This window comes from Dermacentor andersoni, chromosome 4, assembly GCF_023375885.2.
Source record: "Dermacentor andersoni chromosome 4, qqDerAnde1_hic_scaffold, whole genome shotgun sequence".
Taxonomy (NCBI): Eukaryota; Metazoa; Arthropoda; class Arachnida; order Ixodida; family Ixodidae; genus Dermacentor; species Dermacentor andersoni.
In genome coordinates this window covers 121,288,773-121,312,463 of record NC_092817.1, presented here as the reverse complement: position 1 = coordinate 121,312,463, position 23,691 = coordinate 121,288,773, and the positions used below count along the sequence as shown (strand labels likewise).

Below are 23,691 nucleotides of genomic sequence, written 5' to 3'. Positions count from 1 at the left end.
TACAGAACGAGCTAGACGGTTAAGCTAGTTTAGGCTTAACTCAGCTGTCATTTGAAGATTCTATATCTATTACGTAAACTCAAACGTAGTTACAGGCTCACAGTGCCGCCGGACAATGGAAAACGGGGCGCTGCGCGTAATCTCCCCATAGATACATGCGTGCAAAGGTGAGCCGCTCCGGTTGGCGGCCCCATATCTCTACTCGCACATCTGCCTTTCGATTATGCTCTCGCTCTCTCTGTCGCGCGTTCGGTGCGGAGATAGCGGCAGCGCACCTCCGATGAGCACCCCGACGACGCTTGGGCTCATTTCCCGCCGAAGCGTCGAGAGAAACCTGCCGCTATACATGGTCGCCTAACTCCACGTCGGGCGCCGGGAGAAAGCGCGTTTGTTGAACGGCTTCAGCGGCGGCGCCTGGCTGATTCAACCGTTAGGCTTAGCGAGTCTAGCTGTGCCCGGCGGCGGCGGCGGTCAATATGGACGTGACGGTGATTTGTGCGGGCGTCGGCTGGGTGCCGTCGATGGTGGCGGTCAGCCTGATCGGCGCCGCCTTGATCGCGTACGTCTGGGCTGCGCTCACGGGAGCAGTGACCGTGTACGCGCCGTACATCAGGTGAGCCGCGTTTGGTGCGCGCGCGTTCGCCTAACCGCGCCTGCTATGGCGCGCAACCAGTGAACTGCTGTGGTGAAAGCTGTGAAAGGCCAGACACTGCAACCTATCAGTCGCAGTGGAAAGAGCGGTGACACGTATGCAATCATATTGTAAGCTAACTGTATTGATGTAGGCGGTACTTTCTATATATATGTTTTGTTGGATCACCAGCAAACGATCTCGTGGAAGAAGTGACGGCATCTGAAAGCTTATTTATAACTAGTAAAGAAAGCAACGAGCCTAACTAATGCCGAACCCTGAGGGACGCCGGACGTTACGTGAACGACATCAGATTTTGCAGCGTTTACCTCAACACAGACCGCAAGTGAAGGTATTCCTGAATCGACGTGACTACTTGTTCGCAGGTATTGAACCAATGTGGTTTGCGTATAAGCAACTTGTGATCTACTACGTCAAACGCTTTTCTGAAATCTGCAAACACTGAGTCAACACAAGAACCCCTGTCCAGTGTATTACAAGCTTAATGAACTCTGTTAATTGAGTTTTAGAGGAAAGTCCTTGTCTAAAACCGTGCTGTTTTGGATTAAGGAGGTTTTAATTAATAAAGTGTGTCATAATGTTGCGATACGAGACGTGCTCTAATATTTTGTAGACAAGAATTGTTAAAGATACCGGTCTGTAATTGCCGTCTGTTTCCGGGGTCCTGACTTGTGCTCTGGCACAACGCATGCCATGTTCCATTCGTTTGGAAGCCTCCCCCTGCTGAATGACTTCGAGTACAGTTGACTAAAGGTGGTATGGACGGTGCGCTTAATTTAAAAAAAACCACCTGTCAATCCAACCGGCCCTCCAACTTTAATGGGATCTAAACTCTTAAAAAGACTTGATACCAGTCTCATCAATAATTATATCTTGTATGTCGTCGAAACTGCCGTTGTGGTGCGGAGGCGGAATTTCGCTCGACTTATTTGATGTGAAAATGGAGGCAAAGTACTTGTTGAAGCAGTTGGCTTTATCTAAGGTATTTTCTATTTCTGCTTCATTATGCTGAAGTGAAGGAACACATACCCTCTCTTTTCTGCTCCATTTATTAAACTTACAGAATAGGTTCTGGGTTGTCCTAACCGAGAAGAAAGAGAGTAAAGGATGCCTTATTTGCGTCACCAATTTTTGCTTGCAAAATTTTAGTTATGGCCACCAGCTGCTCGCGAATTTCGAGGGCTGGGAATTCTTAAAATTTACTGCATATCCTGCTTTTTTTTACCTGCAAGGCGCCGTAACTCACCATTAAGTCATTGCTTAGATTTACAACGCCGGATGGTCTGCACGCATGACGGCACATGTTGCTTCTTGAAGCTCAAGCATTCTCGTATTGAACTGAAACCATGAATCACAGATGCTGCTTGTTTCGGAAAGAAGTTCGAATTCTGTTAAAAGCTCTTGTAATGCAAGGCCGATTTGATTCGTGTTCGCGTGGATGTAATTATACATATTTCTGGCCGTCGAGCTTTGCGTGTTTTCGTACGTCAATCTCATTTCACAGACACGCCTTCATGGCCGTAAATACTAGTCACTACTAAAATCGACCTAACGCGATTTGACTGATTAGTTAAAAATACACCTATGACGTTATTTTGTCGCGTGTCCTGTGTCATCATCTGAGTTAGGGCAAAATTGTTTATTATGCTTAAAATTTACGTATTTTGCTGCTGCAGACTAGCACTAGTATGAGAAGGTTGCTGATTCCAAGGAAGCCGTGGGATGTTAAAATCACTGCCTATAACAAGATAAACCGTGTTAACTGTCTCTATTGTCTTTGCATAATCAGACATAACAGTGATAGAGCTCGTAGGGGGCTTGTAAAATGAACATACTGATATTGTTTGTTCATTTGGCAACCTAATTTCGCAGCATATGTCCTCGCAAGTTCCTTTAACCGATTTCAAGGGTTGAACAAGCAAGCAGTCTGTCAACAACTATAAAGACCCCTACTCCATGGCAGTTTCTATTTTTTGTGAAGCATGTGAAATTATTCGGAAAAGCCTCGTAATCTGCTATATCGCCATCGGCCTACTATTTCGCCCGAAGCACAACGCTTGGTTTGGTCTTGCATAGTAGGCTGTGGAAATATTCTATATATATTGTTCTTAATGCTACGGCAGTTGACAACGAGAAAACTTACATCTGCTTCTAAGCTGTTCATGCGTAATGCTTTTTTTTTTTATTTTTACAACCTCGCCAGCTCCTTCGTCATACACATATATTTGGCTGTTTTAAGAACGACTTTTCCAACCTGAAACAGGGCACGATACAAATATGGTATGAAAACCCGCCGCCGTAATGTATAGCTTGTGCACGAAGTCGCGGGTTCGATTCCGCGTCACGGTGGCTTCATTTTGATGGGGGCGAGAGAGGGAGACATAGATAGATAGATAGATAGATAGATAGATAGATAGATAGATAGATAGATAGATAGATAGATAGATAGATAGATAGATAGATAGATAGATAGATAGATAGATAGATAGATAGATAGATAGATAGATAGATAGATAGACAGATAGATAGATAAAGTCATATGGCGAAATGCTAAAGCACTCGTGTACTTCGATTTAGACGCACGTTGAAGAGCCCCAGGTGGTCAAAATTGATCCAGAGTCCTCCACTACGGTGTCTCGCATAACCGCAGTGTTGCTTTGAGATGTTAAACCCAATGAATGAATGAATGAATGAATGAATGAATGAATGAATGAATGAATGAATGAATGAATTATATAGCACGAAAAGACAAATGGTAGTGGCCAAGAAGTCTTGCTTTGTCGCGCGTCTGCTGCCTCTTGTGGGCGTTAGCTGAACTGACCAACACTTAGCTATTATCTTCATCTGCCTAACCACACGTGCACGATGGTGGAGCAGTCACAAGGCGTACCTTGCAAAAAGAAATAAGCAGGATTCAACGATTCCTCCACATCCGAACTCGCTTACTTTACGATGGCGGAGTGCTTTCACAGAGAACACCACTGTCATATATATTCTCAGAAATAACTCGTTTACAACGCGCACAAAGTTGTCATCGTCAGCTACAGTATTTCCTGCTGCGGCCTACGAAATATGCGCGGAAACCTCAATCAAGGCGTCTTCACGGCGCACACAACTCCGCACAAACTGCCAATCGCGAATGCTGCGCGATAGCTTAGTGCTCAGCGGATTCGGCTGCCGACAGTACCCTTCCTCAAGGACATCTGTTCGATCCCCAGAGGTAGTGATAAAAGCAAGGTTATTTTTTTCTTGTTACCATATTGTGGGGGTCTACCTGAGGATAAGGAGGTGTCCTGATGACGACGATGTAATTCTAAAGACAGGCGGACTCAGCAAATGGCGTTTCTTAACTGATGACGTAGCAAAACAATTAATTAGTTTATAAGCGACACCAAGACGATGATGTTAACAGTCCCCAAACTTCGCGGTATCCTAATTTCCTTCCAGTCTAACTTCTTCTTCTTCAAATAAAATCATCTATTCATCTGGTCCAAATTTTCCAGAAAATAGTCATTTGTTCCCATATTTTAACTTTTCCAGTTATTCATTCGTTTCTGTAATTATCAGCATGCTCAAACGCCCAGATTCCTGGTTCGTCGCGCACTGTGAGTACGCATCGTGTCTTGAAGGGTCATCGTCACATAAACATCATGAAGTTCGCATCATGAAGGACTTCAGTTAGGGGTCTACACATATAGGATCAACGACCTTGCGTTGTCATCGAAACATGACCTCTGAGATCTAACCATAGCGTTTCCTACAAGAATGACCAGAGGCACTCGTGTCTACGAGAGCTGTAATCATGACGGTTCAACCACCATGACATAACCATGAGAATGGTGGACAGTACATGGATATGTCTTATGACTTCGTCCTTATGCATTCGAACGGCCTTGTGGCTTTTATCATTTAGCAAACTGGATATCTATTTTCCGGTTACCTTCCTTGTCTTTCTCATCTCTTTTATCTCTCTCTCTCTCTCTTTCTCTTCAACGAAATATTTAATTTTAAATGCAACATCTCATATTGATTTTGCTCGTGCGGAGGGGACTCTTCTTTTCATTTCCAGTTTCATTTCTTTCCCTTTCTGACAGCGAAGCAAGACAGAGTTCCAAATATTTCGCGCGTGTTCTTTCGTTTATTCGTATTTCGATGTGGCACGCACTTTCAACTTTTCGAACCTGTACCGACCGCTTGCTGATGATGGTGATATAAAACCTACATAGCCCAACGTATCATTTCCAATACGCTAAACCTGATACCTCAAAACTCGTAGATTTGAGCGCTTTAAACTTAACGCAATCCCCATATCAGCATTGTTGATGCGATGGTGCGAGTTTTCAGTTGTGGATAGTGGAGTAAACCACTCACTAATTGATTAATTACCACACTAAGTAGATTTGACTGAATTATTATTTGTATTCTTATTCGTACGAATGTATTCTCGATGGCCAGAAATAAGTGTGGATAAGTTGCTTTTTGGAGTTAAAGGCACCGGAACCTACTTAGGCAGATTGCTGAATAGTCACGTGGCTTTCACAAATGTATTAGGATGATTAACTCAAGTGTAACAACAATATTTTCTTGCTGCGCAAGACATATGGAGGTGCAGCAAGATTCTTTTATTATTATTATTATTATTATTATTATTATTATTATTATTATTATTATTATTATTATTATTATTATTATTATTATTATTATTATTATAACTTTTTTGGCCACTTGATGCCTTGAGAAGCGCATCGCCAACATGGATTCAGCCATGATGAAAGATTTTTCGCAACGCTTCCGTGGCATTGTGGACACAGGTGCCGTTTCCGCGGTGTGTGTAAGACCTGTTCGGGTTTGTTTCAGCGAAGCCGGTGCCTCACCGCCACAAAGCGGCGTGTTCAGCTTGCTCCTTTACTTCGGATCTCTCTTGGGTACGTATGTATTCACATCTTCACAAAGCTTCGACAAATGGCTTATCACGCACGCTTTTGGCGCACGTTCGTTTAGTGCAACCATGTTCAGTAAATAATGCAACGCGCTCAACAACGAGCAGCAATCATGTGTAAACAAATATCAAGAAGCGTTACAAATCAATTCATTCCCCAGGAAAAAAGAAAGAAGGAAAGAAAGAAAGAACGAAAGAAAGAAAGAAAGATAGATAGATAGATAGATAGATAGATAGATAGATAGATAGATAGATAGATAGATAGATAGATAGATAGATAGATAGATAGATAGATAGATAGATAGATAGATAGATAGATAGATAGGAAACGGCTACGTATCAGTCTTCTTTTGTTGTATTTCAATTATGTTTTACTGCAGTTTTCTTGTTCGTTTGTGAATGCAGTAGCACGTAATCAGTAAATGTGTTATGGTCTTTAAAAAGAGGTATTTGTAAACCAGTTGATATAGGGAGGTATAAAGACATTTACGTACATGATGAACGAGAACGACAGTGAAGATTTTGCCCGTTTACTAACACACTAGCAGGTCTCCTTGTCTTTATGATGATAAACGCTGGTGTCTTTGGCAATGCTGGAGCAGAGCACTAGTCCACCTCATGCTCTAACACAATAGGCTGCTTATATTATGACGCTAAACGTGCGGTCATTGCTTCCAGTCATCTGCGCACCATTTCTGTTCAGCGCATGACAGTTCGCTGTAATGCATGAAATGTACGAAAGCTTGTTGTGTGTTGCCCGGATTAATTGTGGCTCCCCGGAGTTCCCTAAAATGTGCACCCAAAGTGGAGCACACGGTTGGTTTTGAATTGCGCTGCCATGCGATGGCGACCGCGGTGTTTTGGGAATTGAACCCACGACATTGTTTTCGTTAGAAAAATGCCAGAGCCACCGTGCGGTTATTCGGCTTGTGGCGATTGCTTGTGAGGGCCAGGTGGGCTTGCACGGGTGCCATCATTGTCATGTCAAAGCCTTTGAGGACACTCTTAGAAGCGTGACTCCCTCCAGTCATCTGGTGGTGGCTATATATATGAAAAAAAAAAGATAAAAAAGCCGCACTTGGTCCTTATATAACATCTTGAAATTCAGGCTCCTAAATCATTATTGATCTCTGCAAAAAGTTTATTTGCTTGCCATCTCGTAATTCACCGTGTTGTCAGTTTCATTGGTACGGAAACCGTGCGGACTCCGTATCATTTTCTTCCTATTTGAACGCCGTTTACGCGGAGAACATATAGAATTTTGGGCGTTATAACATGGATAAGCTCTTAAAGGGACATTAAAACTATTCAGGCACTTTTCCAAAACTATATATATATATATATATAGGGAGAGAGAGAGAGAGAGAGAGAGAGAAATGAAAGCCAAACTTGCATTTTTTAAAACTTCGCGCCGATAGCAGAGCGCCGAACGTCTGTGTGACGTCACGGAGTTTAAGGTTATGTTCTCGTATTTGAGCCATTGTTATCCAGTAATAGTTCTCGAGACACGCTAAGTTCAGGCTTAGGTTTTTTTTAGAATGCAATGAAGTCCATCTCGATAATAAGTTAACGAAGGCCGAGCAGACGCAGTCAAGAGAGAGAGAGCAAGGAGGGGAAAGGCAGGGAGGTCAACCAAACGAGCGCCCGGTTTGCTACCCTAGACTGGGGGCAAGGGAAAGGGGGAATAGAAAGAGGAAAAGAAGGAGAGAGGAGACACCATCTAAATTTGTGACGTCACCGTGAACTGGTCCGGAAGCTTCGAGGCGTCGTCGCCACCGTCTGTCTCTTGCGTCTTCTCTGGCTTGTGAGAAGGCTAAGAGTGGCTTTTTTGGACATTGTAAAATGGTAATTTACTAATACAAGTGAAGTTCCTTTTCTTTTGAGTGTTACTTTAGCCTGAACGCAATGTACAAAGCACGCACAGCTAAAGCTCGACGACGCGGGATATAACGACGCCTAGAAGGCGGTCGTCAACAACGCTACCGATAAGTTGGTTCACGGCTTGTTTGCTGCAACAACGCATACAGCGAAAACTTCACTGAACGCTCTATTACATTTGACCTTCATGCCCTATCGCACAGTCGCCCTTCTTCTCGAGGCTTGTTTGGCGCTTCTACTGACGGGCGTATGCGTTTGCTGAAGATACGAGGATAAAAACGGGGCATAAAGGATCGGTGGCTGTTGTCTCTACGTAAGGGTGACCATAGAGTTTCTTACAAAAGTTACTAGAAAAAACCCTGGCACCGCGATCCTTTGGCTAATATGGAAAATATGGATTTGTCTAATCTTCGTGGGTGTGGCTTCGGTCGTTCAGTGTGGCGTTATTCGTTACGCTTTATTTTTGATTATCTCTTCTTTCTCTTTATTTCCCGGATCTCGACGTTACAACAACCACCACCTCACTTTTGCTATCCACAAATACACGAAGAGCACTAATTACATGTGATCTGCCAGACCTTTGTTGAGTTTGTTATTTTGAAATTCTTTAAGGGCTGTACAGGGTTCCACCTTGGACAGCCAATCAGGAACTTTATCTGTCTAAATTTCCAAGCACTCCTAGCTGTTTTTTTCGCACACGGCAAGAGATTCAGTCCCTGTCCACATGCGTAATCATTGCGAATTGTGACATTTATAATGCAACACCTTGTTGAAAAGGATTAAGTTGCAAAACTGTTTGAAGCGAAAAGGACGAACTTTAGACAAATTCATGCGTACTGCCCATCATTCCGATGCTTGCGGAACTGCCACGCTTGTAGTTTCAGAGTGCCCTCTGGTAACTTTTGCAGGAAATCGTATGGGACGGGGGAGGGGTCGAGCAATTACCATTTAGCCATTTACTGCTGTGTATGTACCACGCTCGAGACTTGAGGGTACTAACAGAACATTTTTTGTCTTGCTTTTATTACTTTAATGGATACTCGTCGACCCAGCTATAGCGCTGTACCGACTCAACGCCCCAATAGCCCAAGAAATAATTAAATACGTTGTCTATTAATGCGACCAGTTCAAAATGCGTGCCAATAGCAGCGCGGTTTTGGACGTAGTAAAAAGAGACCAGTCACTTTGACCAGCGAAACGAGCTGTTGTGGCGGTCTCATGGTACCCGATACTACTGGTGCGTACACACACACTATATGGCAGTGCTGCCAAGAGCTGACTCCATTCAGCACTCGACTGAACACGAGGAGAGAGTGCACTCCCCCCTTCCCCCTGCCCACGTCGGCGTTCCCAAGAAGATGGATGGTGATTGTAAGGGAAAGGAAGGACGCTAAATTCTAAAACCCATTTGAGAGCACGCAAGAAAAAGCGCTATTCGGCAGGTTTCAGGGACACGGTCATTGACTTTCAACCACCGAACTCCGCCACCTCGACCACACGCTTTCAGTGACGGGTGGAGTCTCATTTAATGGGCCCCTTACCAGGTCACAGAAAATGTCGTGCACTAGTTCAATACCTTAAGTGCACCAGCTTAAAAGACCGTTTATAGTGTCCTTATGTATAATGTCCCTCCCACACGCACTCAGTAACACATCAGTAACTTTATAAGGTCGTCCTGTCTACTAATTACAAGCATCTTGCGTTGAAGTTTCGCATAGATGGCAGCATCGTCAAAACGCACGGCTTCGCGAGCGGTGGAAGAAAAAACGGCAGGGACGAGGCAAGGGTGTCCTAGATGTGAAAATGTCCAAGCGCGAATGCCCCGCGTGACTGCATGCTTGCGATCGAGATTAGAAGCGCGACCATTCCCGAGCTTCAATTCGGCAAAGCTCGGTACGTGACACTTGGACGGAAGGCTTGGGTAGCCGTGATTTTTTTTTCAAATATCCTTTCATTATCCTCGCGCCTTAATACTGCGCAAGATACCAGATTGAACGAGCGGCTGGTTGACCTTACTAACTTTCCAATGTCTCTCTTGATTCCTTCTGCGTTCGCCTCGCTCTATAGTACTGTGACCAGTGACCGGGTTTAAACCGCCTGGCCTGGCAGCCAGGCACTAGTAAATTCGTGATCCCTGCAACCTGACTATAGGGTAGAGAGAGAGAGAGAGAGAGAGAGGAAAGGAAGGAAGGTTAACCAAAGGCGAGTTTCCGGTTTGCTACCCTTCACATGGGTGGATGATATAGGGCTTGGAAAGAGTACTCTTGCGTACGCCTCTCACTCTAAAATAGTTTTCCACCCTTCGGCACGTATTCTTGGCACGCTACAATAATTGTCATCTGTCTTGCTTTCATTTCATATTTTTGAAAAGCTCTGCCGCTTGCTACTTTCCGGTCAAGAACGTGATGTCACGTTGATCACACGTGTGCCTTTCTTGAGGTGTAGTATACCGGTCGCGCAGCGTTGAAGAAAGCAAAGGCATGAAGTACAGATGGCGATTATCGTTGTGTGACAAAAATACGCTCCCAAAGGGTTGGCAACACCACCACGTTGCCAGAGAGGGTGCTGATTGTACTAGCTCTTACTAGACTGAACAACAACCATGAGTGGCACTCAGTCTGATAAGGCAACCATGGTAAGTAACTTCATTAAAGTTTCAAATGCGTAGTGTTATATTTAGCTACGAACGTTTTTTTTTCTTTCCGTTGAAAAAAACTTACGTAACATGAAGACAGGAAGACGCAGGTTACTGTACTTCAGGAGCGAGGTTAAAAAAAAAAAAAGAGCGCGCGGTCAAATACGTCACCGGCCCACCCTCTCCCCCTTCACCCACTAGAAAAGTAATCAACTAATGCCAAAACGCACAATGCAGGTTGACACTAGCGAACTATAGGTTATACTTTGACATAATTCCGTAGGAAAGATGGCAGGAATTAGTGATAACATGGCACCCGTCGGACATGTGCACATGTTATCTGAGGCTGTGAGGTCGGCCGTGTTGAGCACAGAAAAAAAGGATAGTGTTTGACTGCAGTATTCAGTGTCCAACGTCATGCCGCTCTGAACTACCGCAGTACGTCTATTCTTCGGGCATCATGTCGCGCGTTTGCGGACAGCTTGAACGCAGGAGAAAAGAAAGCTCCGTATAGGAACGTTGCGATTGCTTTTGTAAAAGCGGCACGTGTGCCGCTTAATTATAGTCACCTGCTGCGTGTAACCATCGATAAAAAAAAAAGAAAAAGGGTCATACATACATGATCTCACTGGTTATCAGATAAAAAAGCCTCGTCAAAGCACACCGTCAACCACCACCCCTATATCGCGGCGGACATATTTGTGGCGGAAACCTTGCTTATCGTCGCCTCTATCATGTTATGCACCAAGTACAACTGAGTATGACTAATAACCACGACAGAACACGCCAACAAGGATGACAGTACAATTCGTGCAGTATAACTGGCTGTTACTAGTAACCACGATAAGGACACCGACGAGGATGACGTCGTTGCCCGGTGGGTCCTGTAATTTGGTTATTGTACTCAGTTGTACTCTGCGCATTATACAAAATTAATGAACACGAACTAATTCGACTTCTCGTTATACTCATCGTAATTCTCCTTAGACCTTCATCCGCAGTCCCCGGATGGAGGGGCGCACCTCATAAAGAGATCGTGGGTTTGGCACGTAAAACGCCAGATCTATTTTTTTTTTTAATCCTCAAGACCTTCGTTTTGCGCCAAACGAATGAGCACGAGAAGCCGACAGTAATCTCTCTCCCGACGTTTCTTTCAGCATGTGCGACAATGTTGGTCCGGTACGTGGTGATCCGCAACCTGAACCGTTGCTGTCACAGAATGGTCGACGTCCTCAACGTGGCCTCGCTCACGGTGGGACTCATAGCGGTCTTCGGGAACCTCATCGTGTCCGCATATCCCGTAAGGACGTTGACTTGCATCATCACGAGGGTTTATACGGAGTGTTTCTGCAGCGTAGTGTACTATAATGCTAGCTACTATGGTACTATAGTTTCTAAATTAGAAAGACTATAATGACCCCATTCCGTCCCTTTTCATACTTTTCTTTTCTCACGCCTTTATTTTTGTCACGCTCTTCTTTCCATCTTTACTTTCCATTTCTCTTCCCCTAGTGCAGGGTAGCAAACCGGAGGTTTTAACTCTGGTTAACCTCGCTGTCTATCTCTCATTTGCATCTCTCTCTCTCTCTAAATCCTATGGCGTTAACGAGGCGAACGTCGTAAGGGATATTTGTCGTGCGTGTGTTTGTGGTGCCGCACAAGGAAGCCGTATCACTTGGCGCTTTTCTTTTTTTGTTTTATTTTTAACGCAGGTATTGACTAGCCGGGCGATCCACAACGCTGGCGCGTACACCATGTTTCTTGCGGCTGTGCTCTACATGACGCTAGAAACCGGACTCACCTGCTGCCTCTGTCCAGAGTACTATGCCAAGAGGATGGTGTGGCTGAGGTTCTCGCTCACCGCGATGTCTGTCGTCGCCGTTATATTCAGTATCCTTTTTGATGGATACAGTCCAGCCGACCCTTCTGGTCTCCCACTTTCTCGTTCCCTCCTCCTTTTGCAGTGACTCCATTTGCGTATTGCCAGAGAAGGGACGATAAAGCTAGATGTTCTAACAAAATGGAGGATGCATATTCCTTAGCAGCGTTTCTTTTCCTACTCCAGCTGCATGTTACCAGTTCGTTGGGGACAATCTATGGTCTGAAGGACTTAGTGACAAGCCGAAACATTTACGGGAGCCTGGAGACCCGGTATGTTGTGTACCTTCTGTGTACCGTTAATCTCAAAAACGTTTAGTATACCGCAGTGGCGGTGCCAGAGAAAGCATTTCTTTTTTTTGGGTGGGGTGGGGGGTGGGGTGTGGCTGGCGAGAACAACATAACCGGGCGAAAAGAAGCTGCAATTTTTCTTTAGATAACTAAGAAAGAGAAAGAAAGAAAGAATAGAAGGACGCACTGGCGATCCCAGACAGCTTTCTTATAATTTCGAGGGGGGGGGGGTGACTGTGTGGGGGGCAGAGAAAGAGTGAAAATGATTTCTTCAGCAAAAAAAGAAAGAAAGAAAGAAAGGAAGGTGACAGAACATTATTTACAACTTGACGCATTCAAATAAGCCGCCGCTTTACGAAACCATAGTGAACAACTTAAGCCATTGTTGCTCGGATCATTCGTATTCCTCGCATAATTAGTCAATCGCGCTTCCTGAGCGTCGGGCACATGGTATATGTTGCTTTTCAATTTAATATACTGTAGTGAAGCTTTACACCAGAACTTCGATAGTATAATAAAGGGCAAATTTCACTCACCTTCGATGCGCCGCTGATCGACTTGGCAGCCTTATTCACTCAAGAGGTGATTGAATGGAACTCTAAATCATGGCTTTGTGCTCGGTCAGTATATACTCTCCGTAGACATCACGTGACACCTATTGTTAACCGATCATACTCGAGAACCGATGACGCCGGCAAACCCAAGAAGGGCTACTTTCTGTGCTAAAAGACGCCTCTGTGAAAACTACGTCATCCAACGGCGTCATCGTGCTCGCCTCCGTAGTTCGCAGGTGCATAAGCGCTCGCAGCTCCGAGAGATATGAAAGTTTTCTGTCTCCTGACAGCTGCTTCTGAACTTCTGCCGCTCAGAATACTGGAGATGTCTTGTAAAGGCTTGGCCGTACTTGAGGAAAAACGCGCGCCGCAGAACCTGCCGCGCGTCAGATTCCTTCCGCACGAGCGATGGGTCGCGGATCTTATTTTTCGCCACATGTCGCGCCGCAGACAGAGAAGGCCAATGAGAGCGGCAGCTTCAGCCACGTGCTCACGAGGCAGCCGGTGCTATTCGGACTCCGTGGACTGCTCGTTTCGCACTCGTGTTCATCTGGCTAATCGGGCTTCGGGAGTAGTACACTCTATCAAGGCGAAGCGATACTTTCATGCCTACAATAGACTGCCGCAGCGGCTAACCGCCACTCGGTGGGGGGGGGGGGGGGGGGGTGCACTGCCGCAGCAGCGTTAATATTTTTTTTTTTTGCCTTCCCAGTATTCACGCAACTCAGTGGACCATTTCCAAAAATATTTTGCGCATGCACGAGAAAACTATTTTCCCACGAAAGTACTCTCAGCCACTAGCTTGTAGAAAAGAAGTTATTGTCAATATTCATCAGTTTCCCCTTTATAACAGCCTAAGCCTTTCTTCTCTGCGAGGGTTCGGCAGTGTAGTAAAGACTACTGAATGGCGATGATACATTCCTTGTCGGTGGCCGGGAGTGTGTTGCGGGGAAACTAAGACATCATGGAGTTTTCTCACTGGGGGCGGGATGGTGTGGAATGTATTCCGTGGACGAGAATCGAGGAATGGCGGTTGCGGAGTCGACAATTCCGTCAAATATCAGCACTGCTAAGCTCCAGGTGCCACAGGGAGTGACAAAAGGCTGCCTGTGACGTGGTCGTAATTCTCGTGATCAACGCGGTGCGGGAGAGGCGCGCCTTAAGGGGGACCGCAACGTTCCGCTGCTACAGGCAGGGTACCTTGCTATCTGGGAACGCGTGGGTGATGGAAGCACTTAGCATAGCGTTACTAATATAGCATGAAACTATCCGTACCGACCGACACAAGCGACGCAGGAACCTTTGATGGTCGTAAATCTCCACGCCGGTTTTCGTCCGCCACCGGCATTATGAATGGTATGTGTGCCAAAACTGTGGCCTAGCTCACGCCGCATATTTCAATCGCCCATATGCACTTGTGCACCTAATTTTCTCCAAAAGCGTCGAACTTCTTGCGCCCCTTTGTTCTCATAGCGACCGTGACATGACACAATAGAAAACATTTTGTGGGAGTAGGGTCGCAGCCGCTTCCTCCCATCGCCGCCCTCGCACCCCTTACTGGTGCGCATTGAAATAAGTGCTGGAATCCGAAACTGCGACTTTGACTATGCAGCCTGGTCTCGGAGGACAAGCTTTTACACTGCATAAGATTACCTAACTGCTCTAAGCACAGGTAAGCACCTGCAACTATAATACAGCCTTGGCGATGAGGCCTTGCACTTGGTTTTTCAGGGTTGTGTGGGCTGCACTTTTCTCGAAATAGACGATACTTCTTCCCTCAGCAAAAATTTAGCATTCGTGTCGTCACGGAGAGTTTCCAGCTTGTGTGTGTACGTTTTGCCATTTACGGAACACACTAGAGTACAGTAATAGGTGCATCGAAGACGTAGACTTAAGCAGCAGAGCTGGTAGTGACATCTCGTGAGGCTTAGTTCGACCAGACTTTCGAAAATATTATTTAAATAAATGGTTATTACATCATCAAGTGACCCTGCTTACTTGATGATGTAAAATCGTCGGTAACGTCATAATCATGAATGTCGTAGTTTTTATTTTCCTTCCTCAACAAGAACATGGAAAAGAGAAAGAAAGTAGGTTTGGACGCTTTGTGGTTGAGCAAGCCGCCACAACATGTCGCTACTAGCGCTGCTGCTGCCGTCCACATGTCCATGTCTCTGGTATTGCAAACTGCAACACGCATGCGGTCTGGCAACAGTCTTCATGACGCGAATAGAATTTCTTTCGTGCGATATCACATAGGGTAAACATAGACATAAACTCTGCTCTTCTGCCCTGACTTTTCGCACCAGCCTAGCGGATCGTGAGTGACAATATGTGCAATAACGGTATGCGAAGGCGAAATGATCCTATCTATAACAATAACGAAGTAGAGGAGACGACATGATATCAACGCCTGGTACGCTGCGCTTACTCTCAATTTAGGAGTTTCGTTATAGATTAATTTGCCCTTAGTTATCGTGCTTAGTTAAGAGCGCCCTAAGCTACATGATAGTCAAACAACTTTTTCTAGAACGAATACGTAAATGGTGCTTTTCTTTTTGGACGTCATAGAGTAGAGGAGGCAGAGAAACTGCAGCTCCTACAGAACTCGTTGCTTCAGGGCTCAGATAGAGTAACGATAGAGCAGAACCAGGATGACCAATCGACTCGCAACTACTTACAATCCTGAGGATTGTTTACTGCCATGTACCATATCCTCATTCTTCTGACGGATCTGACTGTCCTCCTCCTGCGCTATCTGTAAGAACTGTAGTGAACTTCAATAAAAAGGTTCACAATCCACTTCTTTTTTTTTCGCTGTTCTTCTCGCTGCAGGGCTTCCGGGAGTTGCTGATCAGCGCTATGGGAGAGTGGTTCTTGGTGACCGTGTTCCTCGCATTCTTCTTGACGTTTGCCTACGAGTTCCGGCGTGTGATTGTCACCGTGGATCTGTTTCCCCTGGTGTGCCACATGGACGAGCACATCGAGGTGACCCGGCTTCGTCCGCACGACTCCTACTCGTTGTTTTCTTCGGCCTCCCTTTGACTTTTCCACGTGCGCGCACTCAAGGACTACATATAAAGAGAGTGACGCCAGCGCTGATTCTTATGGAACAGCGCGGTAACGCCTTCGGAGTCGTTATATATGCGGTCATCCACAAGTCTTTCTCGTCTCTTCTTTTCTAGGGCTCGTGCAAAGAAAGATGTTGACGAATCTGGCGGCGCCGACTTGACGCCGTGAATCTCGTCGCCTATAACTTATAGCACCTTCAAACTCTCGTTGTATATGCTACGTCAGTGTGCGCTCGAAATTTGCGGCATACGAACGGCGCGGTAGTTCGCCTCAGCAGCGGCAAGTGGCTCTTAGAAGAAGAGACGCTTATCTCTTCACCGAGACGAAGGTGGCCCCATCCTGACTACCCTTTGACATACGCATACCATTACTTCGTTCACGGTAACGGTTGACAATGGCATCGGCGACGTCTGCAAATGCGCTGAGACAATAATAAACCATTTTTATCACTTTTCTTGCCGATGTGCTCTCTCCGCATTTATAAGCAGGCTTAGAGGGAATAAAAAGATGCGCCACACGTTTGAAGATAGCGTCCCGGGCCTCCTGACACGGACACGATGGCGTTGACCACGTGACGTCCACTCAGCGTGCATGACTTTAAAAATTTTTATTCTGGGATTTTACGTGTCAGAACCACCATACATATGACTATGAGGCACGCCGTATTGAGACACTCCGGATTAATTTTGACCACCTGGGCTTCTTCAACGTGCACACAATGCACGCGGTACACGGGCTTTTTTGCATGTAGCCCCCATCGAAAGCCGGGCGCCGCGGCCGGGATTCGATCCCGCGCCATCGGGCTTAGCAGCGCAACGCCAAGCGTTGCTAGGACTGTGACGCCGGTTCTGACGCTCATACGATGTCCACCGCATTTTTTTTTACACTGAAGTCGTTAGTATGACTATGGCCTGTGGGATCGCTAGCGCACCTGTGTGCCTGTGCACGCCTGTGCGCACGATTTCTCTTTCTTTCTTTTTTCTTTCTTTTTTTTTGCCTGCTAAGATGCGTTATATAAAACGCTTACAAAGCTTCCCTGCTACCATGGGAGTACCAAACGTGGCAGTGATAATAAACTTGGAGAGAAGTGGACTATGTTGTGAATTACGCTTACGAAAAGTGTGTAGGTTAGTTACGGGCTCTGAAAATAATTACTGAATACACTTTTTCGCCCCATTTTCATGCGTTAAAATATGCACGTACACACTAAACAGAAATAATCCCAGATCTGGGTAAATGCCTCGTCACCTACACCCTTAAAAAAGTTTGCACCCTTTGGGCAGTGTCTTGTCCCACAACGATAATCGTCATCTGTATTGCCCGCATTTCCTTCACTTAACGCTTCACTAAAGCTGCGGTACTTCCAAGTCACGAACGGCATGCGCGTTGTCAGCGTGACATAGCATTCTCGACATGAAAGTAGCGAGCACAGCGTTTTCAAGAACGGAAACTCAAGCAAGGCAGACGGCGATTGTTGTTGTGGGACAAATATACACCCTAAAGTGTGCAACTGCTTTAACACGCTTAATATATGTTTCCACCCTTTTGAGCTTATAGAACATAGAACCCGCCTAGCAGCTGATCTATGTTGTGACAGTGCTATGGGAAGGCCACGCATAGTGAGGCCTAATGAAAAGCAGCGTGCGTGCGAGGCGCGGCGAAAGTGTGGTTAAGTGCATTTCTCTTTGTCCACTCTTTGTATAGATGCACGAAGTAGCGCCGCAAGCCAAGTCGCAGGCCGTTGAAGCGTCTTAGGCCAATGATTAGGTAAAGTGCATGTGAATGTCGTCATGTAAATAATTTCAAGCTACGTCGCAATGGGTAATCGTTCTCGTTGTCGTTTGCAGCTTCGCTCTCCAACCACCTTCACAGCGTGGATTGGAGACCAATTTTTTTTTTCCATTGCCTTTATGCCGTACGGGGCACTCACGGGTCGTCTGTACCGTAACCACATAGCGGTAGAATTATGAGGCTTCGTACTACGTACGTCTTAGCAGCGTCCTGGGCTGACACACTCAGCGAGAATAACTCGCCTTTACGCCCTCCTCCTCGTTTTCTGTTTCCCCTGTTTGTTTCTCTGTGTCACATTGTTTTGTCTATACCACATTTGTCTTCTCTGTACATTTTGTTTCGCGTATTACTTCTGAAGTGCACACCAGTACGAAGGCTCCGTAGGTGTTCCTGGACACTATAATAAACATTTAATTGATTGTTATTTGCACCAATGTTCTAGTTTAACGGCCGTGTGGAATGGGTTGTAAAAATTCTAAGGTAATTAAAACACAGCATTGCAACAGATACGTGAGCTTCCCCCGAGTGAGTGAGTTAGAACTTTATTTAGGTCCTGAGGGGAAATAAATCCGGCGGCTCCACCCAGGTCGGGGCCGGTAGACAGAGTCCTTCGGCGCCGGCCCGGGCCCTCTGGACAGCCTTGAGCTGAGCGCTGAGTCCCAGGAAGACTGGTCGGGAAAGTCCGTGCTCGCGTTGGCAGGGCACAGCCAGAGCATGTGTTCGAAGTTGTATTCGTGGCCGCAGTGTGGGCATTCAGTAGGAACGTCAGGATTGATCCTGCTTAGTGTTGTTGGTGTGATGTATGCCCTAGTCTGCAACTGTCTGTAAGTGACGGCCTGTGCTTTTTTGAGCTTTGGGTTAGGAGGAGGAAAAATTATTCGTGATGACCTATGATTTGAAGTGATTTCGTGGTATGATACGAGCGGGTCTTTGTTGTCTAGGTCCCTTCAGGCTGGGTTGAAGCGAGAGGGCGGACCACAGACGCGGAATGTGAGCTCTTGCGCCAGTTGGTGTGCCCGCTCGTTCGGATTACAGTCAGGAGGTCCGGAAGCTTCCCCTGAAACTTAACACACTTTCGCAAACTATAGTTATTATCGTTGCACTGACCAGGTCGTACCAATAAGACTATAGTTTGCAAGACAGTACGAGCTGGAGTGACTGCATTTTGTGCCGGACTATAAAGGACTACTACAGCTTTCTTCTTTCTTTGAACACTCGCTTGTTACTTATTCTCTAAGCAGCTGGTTTAGTGCTTAGCAACGGCACGGCAATCGACTAGCTGCACGCGCCACTCTTCCGATGCCGTTGATAGAGTTGCGATCTGGCAAGAATTTGTCACTAACGAAGGAGAAACTAAAGTTTTTTGGTTAGTTCGACAAATGTACACGCTCTCTAGGTCTGAAGCGTTTGGGGCGCAGCTGGTGATGGTATATAACGTGTGGGTTGAGTGCGACTGCTCGAAGCACTCGCGTGATATCGGGGAGCTTTCGAAGCTTTTCGTTTAGTTACGGTAGCGCTCGCAGCATATAATCAGCACTGGGCGACAGGAAACGGCATTGTCTGCAGATTACAGGTTATTATTCCTGTACTCAGAATTGGTTGCAAACGGTTGCGTAAAAGGTGGAAAAGAACAATAAGACGGCGATGTTGGAACCATCGGAGACACAGCAGAATGACGCGGGGACGCTAAGAAGCTGTGTGGGGCCGGTACACGTTTTCATAAAAAGACAGCCTTACTTGATTACATCGTCGCTTTTATAAAGAATGAAAATATATGACGATTATCGCATCGTGTCATCACCTGTGGGCTCATCTTCCCATGTTCTTCTAAATCTCTGGGTGAAAAAACAAAAAACACAGGCTTAGTGAAGGTTTACAGGATGACGACCACAAGAGGTTCCTTTTTTAGTTGTTTCTCGCTCTTTCATTTTGTGATGCCGTGGCAGATAATTTTACTAGAAGGCTCTGAGCATTCTTTGATAAAAATACCATTCTCGGCGACAATAGCTTTCCAGACAGCTGCGCTTCCGGTCCACGTACGCTGCGCAAAACGGTATACCGCGACGAGCACGAACACGAACACGAAGACAACACCTGCCGCGCGACGTCTTTATTGAGTGACTCACAGTTATACTATAGTAACCCCAATGCATATCTCATTGTTCTATAGTATTGTGCCTGCAGCCGACATTATCAGTCAGGCGCGCAGAGCAGCTCTGTCTCTCGCGGCACAGCAGTGGCTGCTTCGAAGATACCGGCCGATGGTTGGAAAGATTCCTACACAGCCTTCGGAACAGTGCCAAGTGCACGGACAAATGTTAAGGCACGTAGAAAGCGACATGTTGCGCTCATGGGCAACTGATTTGTAATTGCGACAGGACAGCATTTGAACACGGTGGAGCGCGTCGTAAAAAGGATATAGACATTTAAAAACTTAGAGCCCGAGAGACGGGTTAGGTCACATGTATACACAGCCACTGTTTTCCTTTCTGTTTTTTTTTTTTTTGCAGACACTTGCCACTTGTAAAATTCAGGCTGCCAACCACACTGCTCACAAGATACGCACCCACTTGGCCTCTCACTGCTTTGATCGCCTTGTAATGGTGTTCGCGATGCCTCTCGTTTAAACATCAGCCTGCTTGACCGATATACGCTTTTCCACATGTCAACGGAATGGAGTATGCCACCTTCACGAAACATTTAGACGCTAGCCTATCCTCTTCAGATTATGTGAAAACATGTGAAAGTAAGGTACGTGTCTGCACTGTAATTTGACATAATCCTATTGATATTTTTTCGCGGATCACTTTCTGCTTTCCGGGCTCAGCACATTTTCTGCGTCTGTTTTCCCTCACCGTCCACTGCGCGACTTAGGCAAGTGGCTGGTCGGTGGATACTCAGAGTCGACCAAGCTGCAAACTTATTAGCTGACGCTTTCATCGTGCCATCCTCAGCCACGATGTTAGGCACATTGTTGATGAGTTGTCATTCTTGTATGGTAGTGCACGTGGCTTAGAAATGCATTTTCGTATTGGAACTATGGTTCAGCCTTTTCTCGGCGCACGATAAACTTTATATGTTCTGGACAAGTTAATGCAGCATAAATAAACAAGGTAGCTATAGGCTACGTGGTCGCGAGTGTTGCGATTCATAATTTACTTTAGTAATAAAAAGAAAAAAAAACGCACAGGACGCTTGAGAAATGCCCCCAGGGATATTGTTCGTTGTATCACGCTGCGAGTGCCGCTGTTTCAACATTTATTCATAGCCCGATCTGCTAAAGATCCACATTATCCCTGTGCCGCCAGGGATGTACCATATAAAGGGATTGTCACGGCTCCACCAGATATTCACAACTTATACCGAGTATCGATCGGTGTTATATCACAGATCCCGCACAGGGTGAGCATAGATGCTTCACGACAGATCCACGGGGCATGTAAGTCAAAGATAGCCACACAATGGTCCAATGGTATTCTTTATTGACAATCTTAGTTTCCATACCAGCCTATGTGCCCATAGAAAGAACGAGAAGGGGAATTGAGAGGTCTGAGTTTTGTTAGCCACAACCATATGAAGTAAACAGATGATGAAGCCATGGAAAACATAGGTAAAATCGTGTGTAGTTTTTGATGCGTTAGCATTCTTATAGTACTTCACGGACTTTCCGGGGGCTATGTATGTATGTATGTATGTATGTATGTATGTATGTATGTATGTATGTATGTATGTATGTATGTATGTATGTATGTATGTATGTATGTATGTATGTATGTATGTATGTATGTATGTATGTAGAGCGCCCGCATCTGCTACGATGCCAGGCGGCGCCCACAGCTAAACCAAAGAAGGAAATAAAGATGGTAGTGGCGCGTGGCTCCAGTGGATTATGTCCACTCGAGCCACGTTTACGTGTCGGTCGTTCTTCCTTTCACTCTCCACAGTGTTGACCTAGGACTGAAACATGACCGCGGGCTTAGCAACAATACTGCACATCAGACCCTCGCTGCCTCAAGCCCTTCAACCTAGTCAAGCCTTTCGACCGAGCCAAGCCCTCTCCTCCCCGACATCGCCGAGGTGCGATTTCAGTTGCCACCCTCTTGGACGATCTCCAGTTTCGGTTTTTACAGGCCGAAGCGCAATTCCAACTGCAACGTATCAATTCGCAGACGAAGCAGTACTACAAAGTGATCGGGCCATTCAACACCTCGTCACGCAGGCTGTGTGTGGCCTCCTGTCAATGTAGATGTTCGCGCGTGGTACCATTCCTGTATTGCGTGTCAAGCAACCAAGGTGACACGTCACACTATTGCGCCACACCAACGGTTCCTGGCTGCTGACCAGCGCTTCGACCATGTCCATATCGACATTGTTGGTCCGTTCCCTTTTTCGCGCGGCTACCGTTACATTTTTTACTATAGTGGACCGTTCCATACGGTGGCTCCATCGTCGACACCACCGCAGAAACGGGGCCACGTGCTTTCGTTTCTTCATCGGTTTCACGCTTCGGCTGTTCATCCATTGTAACGACTTACAGTGGGTGGCAGTTCGAATATGCATTATTTGCTGCACTTGCCCGCATTCTGGGTGTGAAGCACTGCCGCACTACTCAACGTTCGGGGCTAACGGCATGGTCGAGCGTCTTCATCGCCAGCTCCAGACGGCCCTTACAGCATGCCGTGATCGTGAGCACTGGACCCACTATTTGCCGTTGCTGATGCTTGGCCTTCGGGCTGTCCTCCGCCGTGACCTTGAGTGCTCTACAGCCGAACTGGTCTATCGCGGCCCTCTATGTTTTGCCGGCGACCTTTTCACCACAGAAAAGACAGCTCCTCAACATCAACTCTATGTTCAACGCCTCCACGACTGCTTTCGCGACCTCCAGCCCGTCCAACCTAGGTCAGCCAAGCAACACATATTCGAATACCCTGACCTCGTGACCGCCACACGTTTTTCTTAGGCGATACGGTATCCGGGCGTCTATTACGCCGGCCTACGGTTGGCCCTTTCCGGTCCTGCGCCGTTCCATCAATACTTTTGTCATTGCGCAGCACGGACCCGGGGAGACAGTCTCCATAGACCGCCTCAAGCCGGCCTACGCGGACGCACCAATCACCCATCTGCATCTCCAGCGCACGGATTTCCCAAAGCATTACCTTCCCTTACAACCTCCAGAACGTCAATTCGCTTCCATTTCACGCTTGTGGTCTAGCCGGGGGTCGTTGTAGCGCCCGCATCTGCTACGATGCCACGTGCTGCCCACAGCTACCACAACGAAGGAACTAAAGATGATCATGGGGCGTAGGGTCCAATGATCAGTTCTTCAGCTCGCGTATCGGTCGTTCTTTCTTTCGCGTTCCACATATGTATCTAACCGGTTTTCCACCTACCTGGGTACATTGGGTATTCTGTGGTCGAATGGTTAGCGCATCGGGCTGCTGTGCTGAGGCAACAGGTTTCTAAACAAACCATCGGAACAACTTGGCTGTCTGAGTATGTGTATGACGATGTATACATACGTGCCGCTCTTCAACGAACCTCTTTGTAGCGACATGGGCTACTGTAGAAGCAGGGCTAGGTAGGCACCGCTGTTCGAAGAAGCTCTGACGCCGACTTGGAGCAGTGGGTATGTGCCACTCAGCCCGTGATGGTCTTCAATGAATCTATTTGTCGCCAGCTTTGTTCACTGGGTATGTGCCAGTAGATGTGTGCCGCTCGTCAATGAACGTATTTGGCGCCAATTTAGGTAACTAGGTGTGTGCCACTGAAGGAGGAGTAGGAGGGAGAACAAAAGGTGAAAGGCAGAAAGGTTAACCAGATTAAATGTCCGATTGGCGACTCAATGTGCCACTGGAAATATGCCGCTCTACACTGACGAAAAATACCCCATAAGTTTATCCGATGCTGAGCGGAATCGAGCCTACGTCACAAGGGTCCCTCACGGACAGCAACCCACGTACGCATTAGCGGGCTGCGCCACAAATGCACTGCGGCGCTTTCA

At 46.5% G+C, this 23,691-nt stretch overlaps 1 protein-coding gene across 2 annotated transcripts; it reads left to right on the top strand.

Annotated features, from left to right (window-relative positions):
* The first annotated feature begins 247 nt into the window (after window positions 1-247).
* Window positions 248-16,353, top strand: LOC126537553 (DNA damage-regulated autophagy modulator protein 1-like). Of its 2 annotated transcripts, none has more exons than XM_050184663.3 (6): window positions 248-613; window positions 5,510-5,577; window positions 11,262-11,404; window positions 11,817-11,994; window positions 12,170-12,255; window positions 15,663-16,353. In XM_050184663.3, the coding sequence occupies exons 1-6, from the start codon at window positions 477-479 to the stop codon at window positions 15,870-15,872; spliced, it is 822 nt and encodes a 273-aa protein (XP_050040620.1). In that variant the 5' UTR covers window positions 248-476; the 3' UTR covers window positions 15,873-16,353. The 2 variants fall into 2 exon arrangements, with proteins under 2 accessions (XP_050040620.1, XP_054930334.1); XM_055074359.2 differs by lacking the exon at window positions 248-613 and adding an exon at window positions 628-1,017 and having other exon boundaries at window positions 5,515-5,577.
* The last annotated feature ends 7,338 nt before the right edge of the window (window positions 16,354-23,691 follow it).

What these genes read in the sequence shown, in the direction of transcription:
- LOC126537553 (XM_050184663.3), top strand. Translation starts at nt 477, where the DNA reads ATGGACGTGACGGTGATTTGTGCGGGCGTCGGCTGGGTGCCGTCGATG. An exon ending in TGTCGTCGCCGTTATATTCA is followed by an intron (nt 11,995 to 12,169) that starts GTATCCTTTTTG and finishes TTCCTACTCCAG; the next exon opens with CTGCATGTTACCAGTTCGTT. An exon ending in TACGGGAGCCTGGAGACCCG is followed by an intron (nt 12,256 to 15,662) that starts GTATGTTGTGTA and finishes TTCTCGCTGCAG; the next exon opens with GGCTTCCGGGAGTTGCTGAT.